The 16652-nt window shown below is 48.3% G+C and overlaps 1 protein-coding gene across 15 annotated transcripts in view; it reads left to right on the forward strand.

Moving 5' to 3' along the window:
• The first annotated feature begins 19 nt into the window (after positions 1-19).
• DEPDC5 (DEP domain containing 5, GATOR1 subcomplex subunit) overlaps positions 20-16652 on the forward strand; it is a 47479-nt gene continuing 30846 nt past the window's right edge. For 2 of the 15 annotated variants that reach the window (XM_053279520.1, XM_053279522.1), the window contains exons 1-19: positions 28-402; positions 1869-1987; positions 3113-3236; positions 3878-3924; positions 4649-4734; positions 6121-6204; positions 6595-6644; positions 7229-7298; positions 8177-8255; positions 9019-9080; positions 9415-9484; positions 10155-10227; positions 11417-11532; positions 12337-12411; positions 14318-14452; positions 14717-14778; positions 15052-15125; positions 15582-15651; positions 16141-16177. In XM_053279520.1, coding sequence (XP_053135495.1) covers positions 1930-1987; positions 3113-3236; positions 3878-3924; positions 4649-4734; positions 6121-6204; positions 6595-6644; positions 7229-7298; positions 8177-8255; positions 9019-9080; positions 9415-9484; positions 10155-10227; positions 11417-11532; positions 12337-12411; positions 14318-14452; positions 14717-14778; positions 15052-15125; positions 15582-15651; positions 16141-16177 — 1372 coding nt within the window. In that variant the 5' untranslated portion in view covers positions 28-402; positions 1869-1929. Of the gene's footprint in view, positions 403-1868; positions 1988-3112; positions 3237-3877; positions 3925-4648; positions 4735-5212; positions 5478-6120; positions 6205-6594; positions 6645-7228; positions 7299-8176; positions 8256-9018; positions 9081-9414; positions 9485-10154; positions 10228-11416; positions 11533-12336; positions 12412-13274; positions 13361-14317; positions 14453-14716; positions 14779-15051; positions 15126-15581; positions 15652-16140; positions 16178-16652 lie in introns of those variants that run through there. The other 13 variants (XM_053279526.1, XM_053279528.1, XM_053279525.1 and 10 more) reach the window with 11 other exon arrangements.

Genomic DNA, 16652 nt, shown 5'->3' on the forward strand with positions numbered 1-16652 from the left:
AGGACAGCTGGGGCTAAATTGAGCAGGCCTGGGCGCCTTCCTCAGCCGCAATTCTCCTGTCTTTTGGATGCCACGTTTCTCTCTCTCTGCATTGGCAAGGAAGCGAGCCCAGCAAGCCACAAAAACGAGGCCGGGGGGTGGGGGGCGCAACAGGAAAGGCCGGTCTCTATGGCTACGGGCCGGGCCGGCACGTGACACGCGGGGAGGCTGGTCAGTCAGTCTAGTCTCCTCCTCTATGGATTCCCGGAGGCAGTCCCCGGATGAGGAAGTGCTCGGCTACTACCAGCGCCGACTGCGTGAGGGAGAAGGAAGGGAGGACGGAAGAGTCCCGCGCCTGCCCCGCCCCCCCCGCCTCCTTGGCCACCGGCTGGAACCGGGCTTGGGACGGGGAGTGGGCTCCGGGTATGTCTGAGCTCCCCAGGGAAGGCCTTCGGTCATAGCGGGCACGTGTCAAGCATTTAGACGACACGCGGACTCGTGTCAGGGTCGGGGCTCGCGAGAGTGCGGGGAGAGGAGGTGGGCCGTGCAGGGGGCCCAGCCCTCCCCACGTGTCAAGAGCTCGGGGGTGGTGGTGGGGAAGCTCCCAAAGCAGAGGGAAGTTGTTTCCAGCCCTGGGCTTGTTTTGTCCTTTGTTCTGTTCTTCCAACATCCGGACTCAGGCTGGGAAGGCATTGGGCATCCTGGCTGAAGCGCCCGAGCAAGTGCGGAGTGTATTTCCCTAAGGAAAATGCACTCTGCACTTGCTCAGGTCCTGCAGCCAGGATGCCCAATGCCAAGGATTTCCAGGAACGATATTTGCTCCTCTCCCCCTCCCACCAAGCCCGCCCTTCTTGGGGGCTCGGGAGAAAGACCTCCTGATAAGGCAAGGAGGGGGTTTGTTGCCGGAGACTTGAGCCCCGCCTGCCTTGGAGTTTCCTGCACAGTTGTTATTACTGAACATAGGAAGCTGTCTTCTGTTGAGTCAGGCCCTTGAGGTTCCCCTGGCTCAGTATTACCTGCACGGACTGACAGCATTGATATGGGGGCATGTGCAGAGAAGAATTTACCTGGAGAGGCTTTCTACTAGGCACAACCCCTGTTTCCTGTAAATCCTTGTAAATCACTGCCACTAGTTGACATGTTGTGGGTGTGAGTTACTAAGACTGGTCACCCTTCATACATCTGAGTGACAGGTAGAGTGACAGGCATTTTGTCTCTTGCACATGCCCAAGTAAATGCAGACACATGGACACTACCAGTTCTATTTTCACACTCACTGACCTGGGTCAGAAACATCAAGGAGTCTTGTGGTTCCTTAGAGAATTGATGCTGTTGTAAATTATAATTGTTTTTCTCATACGCTTAAGCTTTAAATAAGAATTGTCACTAATGTATCTCTTATATTCCATAGCTGCTTAGAGGTTTGAGTCTGCTCATTTAGACTTAAATCAAGACAATGGTTTCTTGCCTTACTATACATCTTTCTTTACTAAGCTAGGTAGGCCTTCTTAGAAGCCATGGGGGTAAGAAAACTGCCTCAAGTCAAAATTCCCCTCCTACTCAGCTGAAGGAGAGACTGTATGGAACATGGCCAGTTTGTGAAACGAGTGTAAAGCGAGTGTAAATCCCTCCAGGGGCTGTTGCTGGTGTTCATCGTGTTTCTTTTTTGGATTGGGGCCCTTTGGGGACTGGGAGCTATTCTGTCTATCTATGTAAACCACTTTGGGAGCTTTGGTTGAAAAGTGGTATAAAAATATTCATTGTATTCGTGCATCAATAAAATCACATTTCATTGGTAGCTGTGATGTTATGTAAGGTTGGGCTCTGGGTTTGTAGTGAAGAATGGAAGGCAAATAGCCCTGAATGCCTTCTTTGCTTCTGTTTTGCAGGAAAGCAAGATGTTTAGCTATGCAACTAGTATCTAGTAACTGAGGAGAACAAGGATTCAAGATGAGGACCAACAAGGTTTACAAGCTGGTCATACACAAGAAGGGCTTCGGGAGCTGCGGTCAGTAATCATGGAAGCAGAAGTGCCCACAGGACTCTTGATGCTGAAATAGAAATAGAATTCGTATTCTGCCCTTATACATAAGAGGAGCATTTAAGCCTAGTTCCGACATAATGCAAAACTGTACCTTGGCATTATATGCATAAACCACTGCAGGTCTTAGGCTCACAGGCGCTCTCTTCCTATTCTTCCCTCCTTTGCATGCAAGGTGAGGAGATTCAAAGCTTTCAGTCCTGGTTAGGAACCATCCATAGTTTTCTGTTTTGTCCATATATGGGAAACTCTGGTATGTACTTAAACCACCATTAGGTAGCAGACCAAGATATCAAACCACGGTTTGGTATCGGCTTACTTACACACTGTGATTCAACCATATCTGGACAAAATGGGTAACTGTGGTTTTTCCAAAACAGGCTCAAATCTTTAAATTTCCTCCCCTTGCATGTGAAAGTGGAGGCAGGGGAGTGCATGAACCTGAGATTTTCTGCAGTTTATGCATGTGATGCTAAATCACAGTTTCATATTCCACTTGAACTAGGCCTCCAGCTCTGTACTGTGTCTGGCTCACCAGAGGGTTGTTCAAGGTTCCTAACATAAGAACAGCCCTGCTGGATCAGGCACAAGACCCATCTAGCCCAGAATGCTGTTTCACACAGTGGCCCACCAAATGCCTCTGGGGAGCCCACAAGCAGGAGGTATGTGCATGCCCTCTCTCCTACCGTTGCTCCCCTGCAACAGGTATTGAGAGGCATCGTGCTTCTGAGGCTGGAGGTGGCCCACAGCCAGCAGACTAGTAGCCATTGATGGACCTGTCCTCCATGAATCTGTCTAAGCCCCTTTTAAAGCCATCCAAGCTGGTGGCCATCACCACATCCCATGGCAAAGAATTCCATAAATTAATTGTGCGCTGTGTGAAAAAGTACTTCCTCTTGTCGGTCTTAAATTTCCTGACCTTCAATTTCCTTTCCTGACCTTCAGTTTCATGCCCAGTTTCAAAACAATACCAAGCTACTATTGCTGTTTCTCATTATTTCCAGCATTCTTGTTGTTTTTCGTGCATCTAAAGCTGCTTACATTCTGCCCATCATTTTGATGTTGTCTATCCTTTTACCCTTCTCCTCATAGCAGTGAGGTGGCAATTGCCTCGCTTATTTCTTTCAGATGATGAGCTTGTGGTGAACCCCAAAGTATTTCTGCAGATCAAGCTGGGAGACATTGTGGAGATTGCCCACCCCAATGATGAATACAGGTGAGTCCTGTTGTGTTTGAGAGGAAAATACCCCTTTCGCAGGTGACAACTTGTAGGCAGCATGCAGTAATAAAATGATGCCTCTGCAGATTTCATTAAAGTCATGGCTGCTCCAGGGCATGTGTGATAACCCTAACCTCTAAAAGTGGCCCTTTGCAAAGATGGCCTACAGGTCCATTTTACTACAGATCTTGCAGCTATCCTCCCAGTGCATGAAGCTGTCTTGGACTTGGTCAAATCATGAGTCCATCTGGCCCAATATACTTGACTGGTAGTGCCTCTCTGGGCAGAGGTCTTTCCTGATCTATTTGAAGTGGAGGTGCCACAGACTGAACCTGGGGCCTTCTGCATGCCATGAAGGTGCTTTATCCCTGAACGCTCATCTTTCCCCGCTTTACAGGAAGGTCCACAAAACAAGCATTTTTGATATCCCCCTCTCCCCCCGCTCTCGCTCTCTCCTTTTAGAATTTCTTACCTCTCCAATTTGCTGCTTGTTTGGTCATCCTGATTCCTCCTGCTCCCCCCGCCCTCCAGGTCTCCCTTGAGTGTTACGGCAGGAAGGGAGTCTGCCTGTCTCTTAAAAAAGAAGAAGCAGCAGCAAAAAAAACCCAAACTCCCCCCTCCCTTCTCTTGTATTTCAGCCCTCTGCTCCTGCAAGTGAAATCGCTCAAAGAGGATTTGCAGAAGGGTAAGATTTCAGTCTTTCTTAAAAATAGTTGTTTGGAGCTTCAATAAGGAAAGTGGGTTCAAGAGCAGTATGCAGGTCTGGGTCCACTTGCTTCAGGACTGTCTTGTGTGTTGCTTTTCATCTTTGACGTACACACCTTCACCCCCCGCACCACCCCCAGCTTTTCCTCCTATGTCCTTCCTTGCAAGCTTTCACATTGGATGCATTTGATTAAATATTGTCCAGTTTGGCCTGTGTAGTAAAATATATAATTCAGTTACGCTAATGACCACGAAGAACTGTAGTTGAGTCAGGGCCCTCATACCTTAAGGCAAGGTTTCCCGTGCCTGGTTCCCCAGACGTTGTTAGACTACAACTCCCATCATCCCCGGCCACAACGACCAGAGGGGATGATGGGAGTTCAGCAACATCTGGGAAACCAAGTTTTGCAAACCCTACCTTTTAGCATCTGCTCTACCACTGAGTTGTGGCTCAGCAGTTGTCCTGGGTTGTGATACAGTGGCGGCTTCATCTTGAATTTGTGCTTCATTGATGGGCTGTGATTAACCACACTGTTTGCTGCTTGGGGTACCTTTCTGAATACGTGTGACCGGTCTGTAGCATTGGCTGCTCCTTGGGCTCTCTACAGCCGTGCATTCACTTGTGACTTCCTCAGAGATCCATTGTGCGATTTGTGTTCTGATGAGACCTGTAACTTCTTTCATATCCTGTGATCTTTTTACAGAAACCATCAGCGTAGATCAGACCGTTGCTCAGGTGTTCCGGCTGAGACCCTACCAAGATGTTCACGTGAATGTTGTTGACCCAAAGGTATCTTTCACATGCAGGCTTCATCCTGGAGCCTTTCCATCTTGCCCACTCTGCAAAGGCAGACATAGCAGCACTGGGGAAGGGATTTAAACTCCTTTGCCATGATGCCTTCTGCTTGAGGCCAGCAGTCCTGGTAGACAAATAGCCAGCTGCAGACTCTAGCTGAAGTTCTCTCCCCTTGCCAGTGGGAAGACTCCGTGTTCCCCCTAACAGGGATTCCCAGGTGTTATTGACTACAACTCCCAGAATCCCCAGTTGCACTACCCCTCACCCCTAAGCATAGGTACAGTCGGTACCTCTTTTCTAAAAAATTGATACCACTTACAGGTGTGCTTGGTGAGTAGAAGAGAGAGCTGGCTCAGTATGTAGAGCAGAGGTGGGTTAACTCCACCAAATTATGCCCCCTCCTTATTCTGGAAATGATTTTAAATATATATATTAATAATCCCTTGACTAAAGTAAAAAATCGACTGGCTAGATTGTGGAAGCTGGCAACATCTCTCAAGGTCCAGGAATGGCTGAGGACATGAAATGATCTTGACTTGATGCAAAGACTGAACCCCGTGCTCATTTGATGCAGGAGAACAATGAATGAAGATGGGTGGTTGTGTCCTGAAATAGATAATTTTGGCAGGATTGGGATGAGAACTATACACAGATGCTTTCTTATCTGTAATAACTTGTCCTGGAAAGGAATGAATACTGTATTTAAACAGAGGAGGCAGGAGTGAGAGTGTTTGCTGGTAAGACTCCCTCTCTGCCAAGTGTTGGCCATATGGGTGCTTTATCTATTTTATGTATTTAACTATACCACACAAAACTTGCGTCTCTGTGCAGTTAGCCTTTAGGGACTACAATTCCCATCACTCCAACCACATTGAAGCTGGGGATGATGGGAATTGTAGCCCAAAAGTGTCTGAAAATCCATCTTTTTAGAGAGGCCTATTATTTATTTATTAATTTATTTATTTATTTATTTACACAGCCAGACAGGTGTTATTGACTGGTTTGTTTTATCCAGACATCGAGTCCTTCCCAAGGACTATTATTATTATTATTTATTGATTTGATTTCTATACTGCCCTTCCAAAAATGGCTCAGGGCGGTTTACACAGAGAAATAGTGTGTTTTAGTGTATTATCTACAGCTATATCTGGTGGATTTAAAACCTTTTAATGTTCTACTTTTAAATTTTAATGGGGGTCTATTTTTCGCTACTTTGTTAATATTACAGTGTTATCATTTTTGTGAGCTGCCCCGAGCAGTATTGCACTAGAGAGGCGCGTGATATAAATATTTTAAATAAATAAATCAGCCTCTGGATGGCCACCCCCTGCTGTAGAGTTCAGGGACTCAGCCTTCGCCCTCCACTCTGCCACTTTCTAGGAGGTGACCCTTGATTTGGTGGAGCTCACATTCAAGGATCAGTACATCGGGCGTGGGGACATGTGGCGACTGAAGAAGAGCTTGGTGAGGTCACTGCTTCTCCTGGGGAGGGAGGGGAAAGAGCACGTGCTGTTTGTTCAGTCTTTGCTTTTGGGCAGCAAGGGACTTCCCCTGCAAATCGGGGCTTGCTCTTTTCTGCAAGGAACCAGACTAAGCCGCCTCGGAACAGATGCTGACATGAGACTATGTGATTTTGCCAGTCTGGAACCTGGGCATGGTTGCAGAACTGTATGGGTTTGCATAGAACATGGTGGTTGGGGGTGGGGGGCAGGTGGGGGGGGACAAAGGGGAGGCTGGTGGTGAATGCATTTGAACCAATGCGTTCCTTCTTTGGAGTTTTGGAGTGGAGGCATGAACGGCTCCTTGGAATTGATTGATACTCTAATATTGTTTCTTTAAATGAATACCCCTTAGGTTGGCACATGTGCTTATGTCACTCAGAAGGTGGAATTTGCAGGCATTCGGTGAGTAGCTAGGTGTTTGTGTGTGCACAATCTTATGCAAATGGCATAATTTGCCAATCCATGGCAGCATCTCCAAGTAGGGTTGGGAAAGACCTCTGAGTCTGGAACCCTGGAGAAGCCGCTGCCAATCAGTGTAGACAGAACTGAGCTAGATGGGCCAATGGTCTGGTTTCGTATAAAGAATCTTCCAATCCAAAGCCCTTCAAGGATCAGACATGGACGTGTGTCTGATCTGCTTGCCCTGTCTTTCTGTCCAGCCAAAATAACCAGCATGTTTGTGTGCGTCAAATTATTTTCCTTATAGAATCCACCTCACATGTTAGTCTTTATTGTGATTTTTATAGTGAACCCCGTTTTAGACTTATCTCCTATGTTAGATAATTTGCCTGGCCGGTCTGATGAATTTTATTTAAATTATCTTTTAACTAATGTGGACACTGATATTATCTCTGTCATGGCCAGGTTCTGTTATATTGTTTGTAAAATACGTACTGTTTTATTGTAAATGTTTGCTGGTCAGTGACCGAATAAATTTCTTTCTATCTATCTATCTATCTATCTTATTTTCCTTGGTTTGTCTCCAGGGCTCAGGCAGGCGAACTGTGGGTGAAAAGCGAGAAAGTCACGTGTGGCTACATCAGCGAGGACACACGGGTAGGTTCTGAGCCTCTGAGCTGCAATCTCTTGAGGGAGACGGGGTTTTAAGCTTTCCGTGTTGCCTTCTCTGCTGAGCAACACCTCTATGTCTGCCATGGGACTTGTGTGTGCTGCAGAGGATTCTGGGAGTAGGGTTGACTTTCAGGTTCTATTCTGTAGTTCCTCTCACCATGGCAGTTGTTCCACCAGCATCCAAGTTGCTCTCTAGGAGCTCTCCGGGGTGCTGAAACCCAGACTGACTCACCTGTGCTGGTTTCTCGAGCTCTCCGGGGTGCTGAAACCCAGACTGACTCACCTGTGCTGGTTTCTCGAGCTCTCCGGGGTGCTGAAACCCAGACTGACTCACCTGTGCTGGTTTCTCGAGCTCTCCGGGGTGCTGAAACCCAGACTGACTCACCTGTGCTGGTTTCTCGAGCTCTCCGGGGTGCTGAAACCCAGACTGACTCACCTGTGCTGGTTTCTCGAGCTCTCCGGGGTGCTGAAACCCAGACTGACTCACCTGTGCTGGTTTCTCGAGCTCTCCGGGGTGCTGAAACCCAGACTGACTCACCTGTGCTGGTTTCTCGAGCTCTCCGGGGTGCTGAAACCCAGACTGACTCACCTGTGCTGGTTTCTCGAGCTCTCCGGGGTGCTGAAACCCAGACTGACTCACCTGTGCTGGTTTCTCGAGCTCTCCGGGGTGCTGAAACCCAGACTGACTCACCTGTGCTGGTTTCTCGAGCTCTCCGGGGTGCTGAAACCCAGACTGACTCACCTGTGCTGGTTCCTAGTGGCTGGACAGGAGATGAATGGACAGTGGAGCCATTGATTGCTAAGCTCTGAGCAGCCCCCCTCCCTCTCGACGACCTGCTTGCAAAGCTGCCTTGTCTTTGCAGGTGGTGTTCCGCTCAACCTCAGCCATGGTATATATCTTCATCCAGATGAGCTGTGAAATGTGGGATTTTGACATTTATGGTAAGAATAAATTGGGACCTTTCCGGAGAAGAACTGTGTGTCTCCCCCCGCAACTGCCCCTCCACCCCATTTTTTAGCATGATGCTTCTCTGATGGCGAATGGAATGCTGATATGGCTCAGGATTGGTTGGAAATGGGGGCGTCGCTACAATGTGTGGAGCGGGGGAGGCAAAGGTCCCTGGCCCCTGAGGGAGGGGCCCCCTCTGGCTAGGCAACAGCTTGCTCTTCCCTCTCCCAAGGAGACGGTCGGAGGCCGGGGCTCCATCTTCACCTTTTATCCCAGGAGGGCCCACTCCAACCTTGCTGTACCCCTGGCTGGAAAAGTACCACAGCATCATGCTTTTGGGAAGAATGTTGGCCTCACGCCCACTGTCGTCCTGTTCCTCATGGTTTTAACCTCGGTGTGCAAAACTCGTATTTCCACCATGTTCTGCTGAAGTCTGCAGATCATGGGGTGTTTAGGAAGCTCCTGAGCCAGGCCATTGTGGCGGGGGGGGGGGGTGTCTGAAGACCAGCACAGTCTACTCTGGCTCAGTCTTGGCTCTCCAGGGTCTCTGGCATAGGGGATTCTTTCCCTGCCTTGCCCCAAGACCCTCTTTGACACAGCTGCCAAGGCTGACACTGGGGCCTTGGGCGTGCCGAGCAAGTGCTCCACGCGGAGCCCTGGGCCCCTTTCTTACAGAGCAGACCTCTTGGAGGCCAACTCACAGGAATGGAGTTCCTTGGCACAGAACTCACCTCTTGCCTCTCTCTCCATTCACAGGGGACCTTTACTTTGAGAAAGCTGTGAACAGCTTCCTTGCTGACCTCTTCACCAAGTGGAAGGTAAACGCTTGATTCCTTCAGCAGCGCCCCCCAACCCCACTACTGACCATGATGCACGGCGGCTTTTGCTTGTAAAACAGGCCTCTTGGTCAGAGATGCCCCACTTCTAAATGGTTTCAACATAAAGCTTGGGATTTGTTTTGGTATAATGTTTACTTTATTTACCTGGATCCAAGATTAGGCAGTTCCTATGAGTGTGGCGTGTGTGTGTGTGTGTGTATGCCCATGCTGGGGGTGGGGTGTGTGTGTGGGGGGGGTATCCCATAAGGGCTGTGATTCCAAGACTGTCATTGGGCACACTCTAACTCATCAGCTTTCCTTTCACGTCGGGCAGGAGAAGAACTGCAGCCACGAAGTGACCGTTGTCCTCTTCTCTAGAACATTCTATGAGGCCAAGTCCCTGAGTAAGTAGCCCCAAGCCAAACGGCTCTCTTCCCTGCCTGCCCTTGCTTGTGAACCGGCCCCTTTCCCTTGCTCCCTGGGTATTGTGACTTCTCCAGAATCTCAAAGGTTTAGTTCATCCGTCAGAAATGGGCGTGTTCTTAAGGTATAGAAGCTCCCGCTCTTTAACATAGCATACCATGAGCCATCATAAACTTCCCTACCTGTGGACTTGTGTTCTGTAGGTAAACTTGTGGTTAAGCTCCAGAAAAAGAGATGTGAAGTATTTTATGGGCACTGAAATGGCGAAGGGTGGGCAAGCGGCTTGAGACATCTTTTTTTACCTGCCACGTCAGCACAAAGATCTGAGACAACCAGGTCTCGGGTGCAGGTGTGGGACGAGGCACTCGTGCGCACCAGAATCCGTGGAACTTGTGAAGTGGCACAAAGTTTCAGGGCTGGAGTCTTAAAAGCACATGCAGATTGTTGGCTTGAAGGCGGGGAAGGTTTTCCCATCTTAGCCATGCTGGGGGTTCCGCTGGAGTTGTCTTTAGTAGCCTAACCTACTTCACAGGGTTGTTGTGAGGAGAAACTGAAGTATGTAGTACACCACTCTGGGCTCCTTGGAGGAAGAGTGGGATATACAAATGTAAAACAAATTAATAATAATAGTCTTTCTTCTGCCCATCCTAGATGAATTCCCAGAAGCACATCGTTCCTCAATTCGGTCAGACCATGAAGGAAGATTCTATGAAGACTTTTACAAGTAAGTTTTTTGTGTGCAGTTCTTCTGTGGAATAACTGTGTCCTATCCCCAAAACTTGGATAAATGACTGTGAATGTTTATATAAACTCTCATACACTGATACAGGAATCCTGTGTGACTGTATGTGGAATATCTTGACAGTTGTCAGAGTATCGTGAGAACCTGAGCTTCTTAAACACTTCCCCAGTCCTTACGGTCTTGGGTTAAATCTGTGTGTGTGTGTGTGTGTGTGTGTGTGTGTGTGTGTGTGTGTGTGTGTGTGTGTGTGTGTGAGAGAGAGAGAGAGAGAGAGAGAGAGAGAGAGAAAGTATAAACTCAGTTTATATGATGTAGAAGGAAGGTAACTGCTCTGCTTTTTCCCAAGGTACCCTGGAAATCTTGGAAGAGTGCTAAGAAATCTGGATTCCTTAGCACCCTTAAAACTGAAATTATTTCAGTTATTTAGATGGACCATTGGTCTGATGTTATAAGCTTCCTATATATAAGAATAAATCGTGAGGAATTTATAGGAATTCTATAATTCCTATAAATAATAGGAGGTTGCTTTGCATGAAGTCGGAGCCTTGATCCATCTAGCTCAGTCTTGTCTACTCTGACTGGCAGCAGCTTCTCCAAGGTTTCTGGCAGGAGGCTTTCCCCAGTCCTGCTTGGAGATGCTGCCAGAGAGTGAACCTGGAACCTTCTGCATGCATGTTGCTTTTTGGATACGTGAGCTACAAAATGGATGACTTGCACAGAACTTCGGGAGTGGTTTTTGGGGAAGGTTTGTGAGATTTGCATGAAATAGGATACAGTTCGGGGCTAAGAGGCAGAGCAGAGACTCCAGTGGAAAGACTTACCTAGATTCCTTCCAGCTTCAGAAACTTTTGTAGAAATTGTTGGTACTTTCTGCTTCATAACCTTGAGGGTTAGAAACTTGCTACTTTAAAAAACAAAGCCATGATTCTGGAAAGACCATTGCCATTTTCTCGAATCGTCACGTTTTCAGATCCTGGACTCCTTTCTGCAAACGTCTTAATAGTTGGGTAGCTTATAAGACATCTTACCTGTAAATCAGCTCTGGGCTAAATAACAGCTGTCCTCTGCCTTGGATTCCTTTCCTCTGAGCTGAAGCCTGCCCGCCCACCCTTCTGCATTCCCTTTTGAAAAACTGTGCTGGTTCCATTGCTGCATTATTACCCAGTGCCAGATTCCTTTACAGGGTGGTGGTTCAGAATGAAAGGCGAGAGGAATGGACGTCGTTGCTGGTCACCATTAAAAAACTCTTCATCCAGTACCCTGTCTTGGTGCGGCTGGAGCAGGCAGGTAGGGATTTCTTGTTTCTTGGCTTCTTTTCCAAGGATTGTGTGGCAGAGTAGGGGATGGTCACTGACCTCGCTCTGGAAGTGCAACACGAGGACTGAGACCAAGGCTGCAGCTCTGTGCAGGTTTACATGGAAGTGAGCCCAGGTGAAGACAGTGAGGCTTCCTCCTGAGTAAACACACTTGGGGCTGTGCTGAACAGGAGGGGCAGGGTCTTGGGGATGCTGCAATCTTTGGCTTGGCTACAGAGGTTGACCGGAAATCTGAAACAGGTGATGGGTGATCGGGGGGAGGATTCTCTCCGTTGTGACCAGTGTTTCCTGCAACAGCAAATCCCAGATGTTGTTGACTACAACTCCCAGCATCCCTGGCCAAAGGCCAAGGCAGCTGGGGATGCTGGGAGCTCTTGTTTCCAACTGAGATTCCCTGTTAGAGGGATCACTGGTTGCAACGCCTGCCTTCGGAATGCCCTCCCCAGAGAGGCCTGCCTGATGCCTATCCTCGTGTCTTTTGGGCACCTGCTGAAGACCTTCCCAGGCCTCTTCGGAGCGTGGCTAAACTTGATTCTGTTCTGCTGCTCCAACTTGCTTTTATTTGACCATTCTGCTGTTAACATTTGCTACTGCAATTCTTATACTTGGTTAGCTGCCCTGGGAGCAGCAAAGCTGAAAGGATTGGGCAGGAATTCTTCCCATCCATAAATAAGAACGCCTATCTGATGCTTTCCCTTAGCTTGCAAACACTCTTACTTCCAAATCGGTTGCTAAAATATGAAGATTCCTTTTTCTTTCTCTCGTTGACATCTAGAGGGCTTTCCTCGGGGGTTCAATTCCACCTCTGCCCAAGGGAACTACCTGGAGGCCATCAATCTCTCCTTCAATGGTGAGTAGGGGCAGCTTACTTGAGCAGTGTGGGAACTGCTCCTCTGTGGGATGTGGCCAATGAGGGGATAGCCGTGCCTGGTTTTCAACTCTCGGATCTAACACCAGGCATCAGGCTGGCAGTTTGCATGAGCTGTTTGCTGATGTGGTGTCTTAATACTGAGCAAAGTCACAGTGTGAATTCGAGGTTTGCTGTGTATAGTTTGGTGGAAGATCGATATTCTCTGCTGCTCTGGGTCCAAGGGCGTCTCACAGATGGGTTATCTTCACCCACGTGACTCCAAGGCAGGACTATGCAAATTAGTAAGAGCTTAAGTTCGGGAGAAGGAAGCCCCTCCCCAGTTCTTTTTGTCCTGCAAAGGCTCCAGGCAGCGCCTCAGCACTGCTACTTTGCTTTCATTTTCCATCAGCCCTTTCCCACTATCAACTCGATCTGTTTGCATCTGCACAGGCAGCGTTCGGGAGGAGAGTCCTCCAGCAGGTGCTCCCTGCACGGCAGTTGCTAGTACCCTTCCTCTTGGGACCTGGAGCTTTGGTATGTCCCATCTGTGAGACACCCTTGGACCCAGAGCAGCAGAGAACAGCGCATTGGTTACTCACCGTGAAGGCTCCTTCTTGCTGCGGGGTCCAAGGGCGTCCCGACCTGCCCTTCTTGCCAGCTCCTACCATCCAGGAATCAGATCATGTGTTTTTCTGCCAAGTTTTATTGTGAAGTTGGCCTAGTTAGTTTTGGCTGTGTTTTTTGACTTGTTTTTTCACCTAGTTTATCAGGGACTTGCTTTGCATTGTTGTTCCTGTCGCTTCTGGTATTAAAAGAACTGGGGAGGGGCTTGCTCCTCCCGAATTTAAGCTCTTACTAATTTGCATAGCCCTGCCTTAGAGTCACATGGGTGAAGATAACCCATCTGTGAGACGCCGTAGGACCCGCGCAGCAAGGAGGAGGCTTCACGGTGAGTAACCAATGCTCCAATTCATGAGCATTCTTCTAGCGTCTTACACAAATCCCTTTACTGGAAATTAGAATTTTCATCATTTCAATTTCTGTCCATGTAGTGATCAGCCATCTCTTCCCCCTTAAAGAGTTAACAGGGAGTAGACCCTTGTCTTGACTGACACGCTGGTGAACTCCAGGGCAGCCAATTAGTACACCAGGTGGGTGGGACCTAGAGAGCGGAGAGCAGTTGCAGGGAATTCTGGGAACAAGAAGGGCAGTCTTTGTTGGAGAGAAGCATGTGCGAAAAGGCTTAGTGAGGGGCAATGAAGTTTTGCTCCCTCGTACTCGAAGCCAGCATGGAGATTTCTCTCATGGAATAACTCTGTAGATCCTAAAGAGAAAGGATTGCAGGAGGCTTGAATTCTCTTCCGGAGTTTGGCAAGTTCAAGGAACAGGGAAGTTTAGTGTAGGGAAAGGTTTGTTTAGTCAGCCTTTGCATCAGAGAAGTTATATTTCTTCGGTGCGTGTGTTTTGCATATTCCTGATACTGTTTTATTATAGTTACTTGCAACGTAATTGACATAAGAAACATTAGCCTACGTCCATCCGACCTAGGGCATTGCAAAAGACTATAAACATTTAAAAGTGCCTAAGACAACCTATTTTTGTAACCTACTAAGTGTTTTTAACTGTATTTAAAGCTTAAAAGCCTCAGACAGAAGCAGTCTGCAGTAACTGAATAAAACTCTTTTCTTTTTACAAGCCTCTCCAAGTTGGTTTTTAACTCAGAAAAAGGGGTGGGGGGGCAAGGGTTAGCAGTCCTTTTAACAGTAGTTGTGTGAGCTTAACAGAATGCAATGGACTGCACAGTGGAATTTGGTCAGACAGGGATATATTTTGTAATAACAGTTGAGCTAGGATGTCCTTTCTGAAACTTGATGCGTTCTTCCCATCCTGGTTTCCCCCCCTTTAGTGTTCGACAAGCATTACATCAACCGGAACTTTGACCGGACAGGGCAGATGTCTGTGGTCATCACACCGGGTGTGGGGGTCTTTGAAGTGGACCGGCTCCTCATGATCTTGACCAAGCAGCGCATGATAGACAACGGTAATATGGTCTTGGTCACCCCACTGTGGTTTCTCCCTGTAGTGGGGATTCCCAGTGGTTGATGGTGGCAACCTCTCCCATAACCCCCTGTTGCTGCTGGGCATGCTGGGAGTTGTAGTCGGCAATGTCAGTGTTCCATGGGGAACACTGGCGAGAACACCCTGAAACTTGGGCTCAGGTTCCACAAAGCCTTGGATTAGATCAGCCACTGGACAGGATGCGGCTGTTGACGTCTCCCCTCTCTCAATCTGCTTGCCTTCATAGGGATTGGGGTCGATCTGGTGTGCATGGGAGAACAGCCCCTCCATGCTGTGCCCCTCTTCAAGGTAAGGCACTGTGTGTCCGTGTCCATCCATCCGTGTCTTCCCCCTTCACAGCTGCCTCACCAGCCAGTGTGAAGTGTGTTGCGCTTTGGGCCAACACACACAGCTAAACAACCTAGCAGGGCTGTTGTGAGGATAACACTGGGAAGGAAGCCACCCTGAGCCGCTTGGGAGAAAGGTGGGATGTAAACATCATGTGAATGGAAATGCATCGCCGTGGCCTCCCTGGACTTAGCAGAGCCTTGCTTCCAACTCGGCTTGTTCCTCCTCTCTTAGCTGCACAACCGCTGCAGTCCTGGAGATTCTCGCCTGGGTGACGACTACAACATCCCGCACTGGATAAACCACAGGTATGTATCGCAGCTGGGACAGTGGCCACTGAGGGTTCTGCAGGCAGTGCTCCGTCTTGGGTGTGGGCCTTATGCTTTGGTACTTGAGCCCAAAGCAGGGAAATGGTACATAGGAAGCTGCCATCTACTGAGTCAGACCATTGGTCTATCTCTCTCAGTATTGTCTTCACAGACTGGCAGCGGCTTCTCCAAGGTTGCAGGCAGGAGTCTCTCTCTCAGCCCTCTCTTGGAGATGCTGCCAGGGAGGGAACTTGGAACCTAGATGCTCTTCCCAGAGCGGCTCCATCCCCTGAGGGTGGAATCTCTTACAATTCTGCTTACACTTCTAGTCTCCCATTCAGATGCAACCAGGGTGGACCCTGCTTAGCTAAGGGGACAAGTCATGCTTGCTACCACCAGACCAGCTCTCCTCTTCCTTAAATGTGGTCACTCTTTTCCTCCCCTCCGCTCTTTCAGTTTCTACACCTCCAAGAGTCAGCGCCCGTGCAACAGCTTCACGCCACGGATCAAACTGGCCGCCAGAAAAGTAAGTGGACTCCTCAAGCAAGTTTCTCTTGGTTTTCCCCCTGTTGGTTTCTTCTCAGCTGAGATATGCTGTTGTGCTGGAGAGCCCAGCGGGGAACGTAGCTGATGTATACAGTGTGGGGGGTCATGTCTCTCTTTAAAAGAATAATAAACTAAAACATGTGAGCTAAATGATATCCAGTCACACCAATGTCTTCAACTTGTCATGGGGGTTTAGTTGCCAGATGAATCGTCTCACTCAATCGTTAGTTCGACCTTGGGTCCCCAGATGATGTTGAACTACAAGGCCCATCATCCCCAGCCGCAATGGCCCAAAGTGGGGAGTGATGCAATTGTAGTCCAAGAATGTATAGGAACCTGGTCTCAACCATTTTCCTCACAAGAGACAAAGCTTGCAGTCAGCGAAGAGATGGCGTTTCTGTAGCCCAAGCTAACTTGAATTTCTGATTATTCCTCTCCTTCTCTGCCATTCTTGCATGTTGGATTCCAGCCGCAGAGTGAAAAAACGAAAAGCAGCCGGGATTCTTGTGAGTAATCATTCCACATATTTGACTTTTAAAAAAAAGGGGGGGGGAATACAGACCTTGCACAGTAAGCAGGAAGGAACCAACATTTTGTGCATTGAGTTTTTCAGGTATGTCATGAGCCCTTCATATAAACATAAGCAGCTGCCTTTTACTGAGCCAGACCATGGTTCGTCTAGCTCACGATTGTCAGCACGGACAGGCAGCAGCTCTCTTGGATTTCAGGCAGAACATTCCCAGCTCTACCTGGAGAGGCTGCCAGGGATTAAATCTGGGGAGTGCTGTTATGCTCGCTGCTGCTGCATGTCACTATTTTATTGGGTATATGTCTTTTAACATCTAAAATATATCTGTACTGTTTTTAATACTTCATATTTGTACTGTGTTAATTTGTATAATAGACTCTGTACTGTTCTTTAGATATGTCGTGGACTGCCTTGGGGTTATTTTTAATGAAGGGCAGTGTACCAGTCTAACA

The sequence above is a fragment of the Hemicordylus capensis genome, chromosome 15, assembly GCF_027244095.1.
Source record: "Hemicordylus capensis ecotype Gifberg chromosome 15, rHemCap1.1.pri, whole genome shotgun sequence".
Taxonomy (NCBI): domain Eukaryota; kingdom Metazoa; phylum Chordata; class Lepidosauria; order Squamata; family Cordylidae; genus Hemicordylus; species Hemicordylus capensis.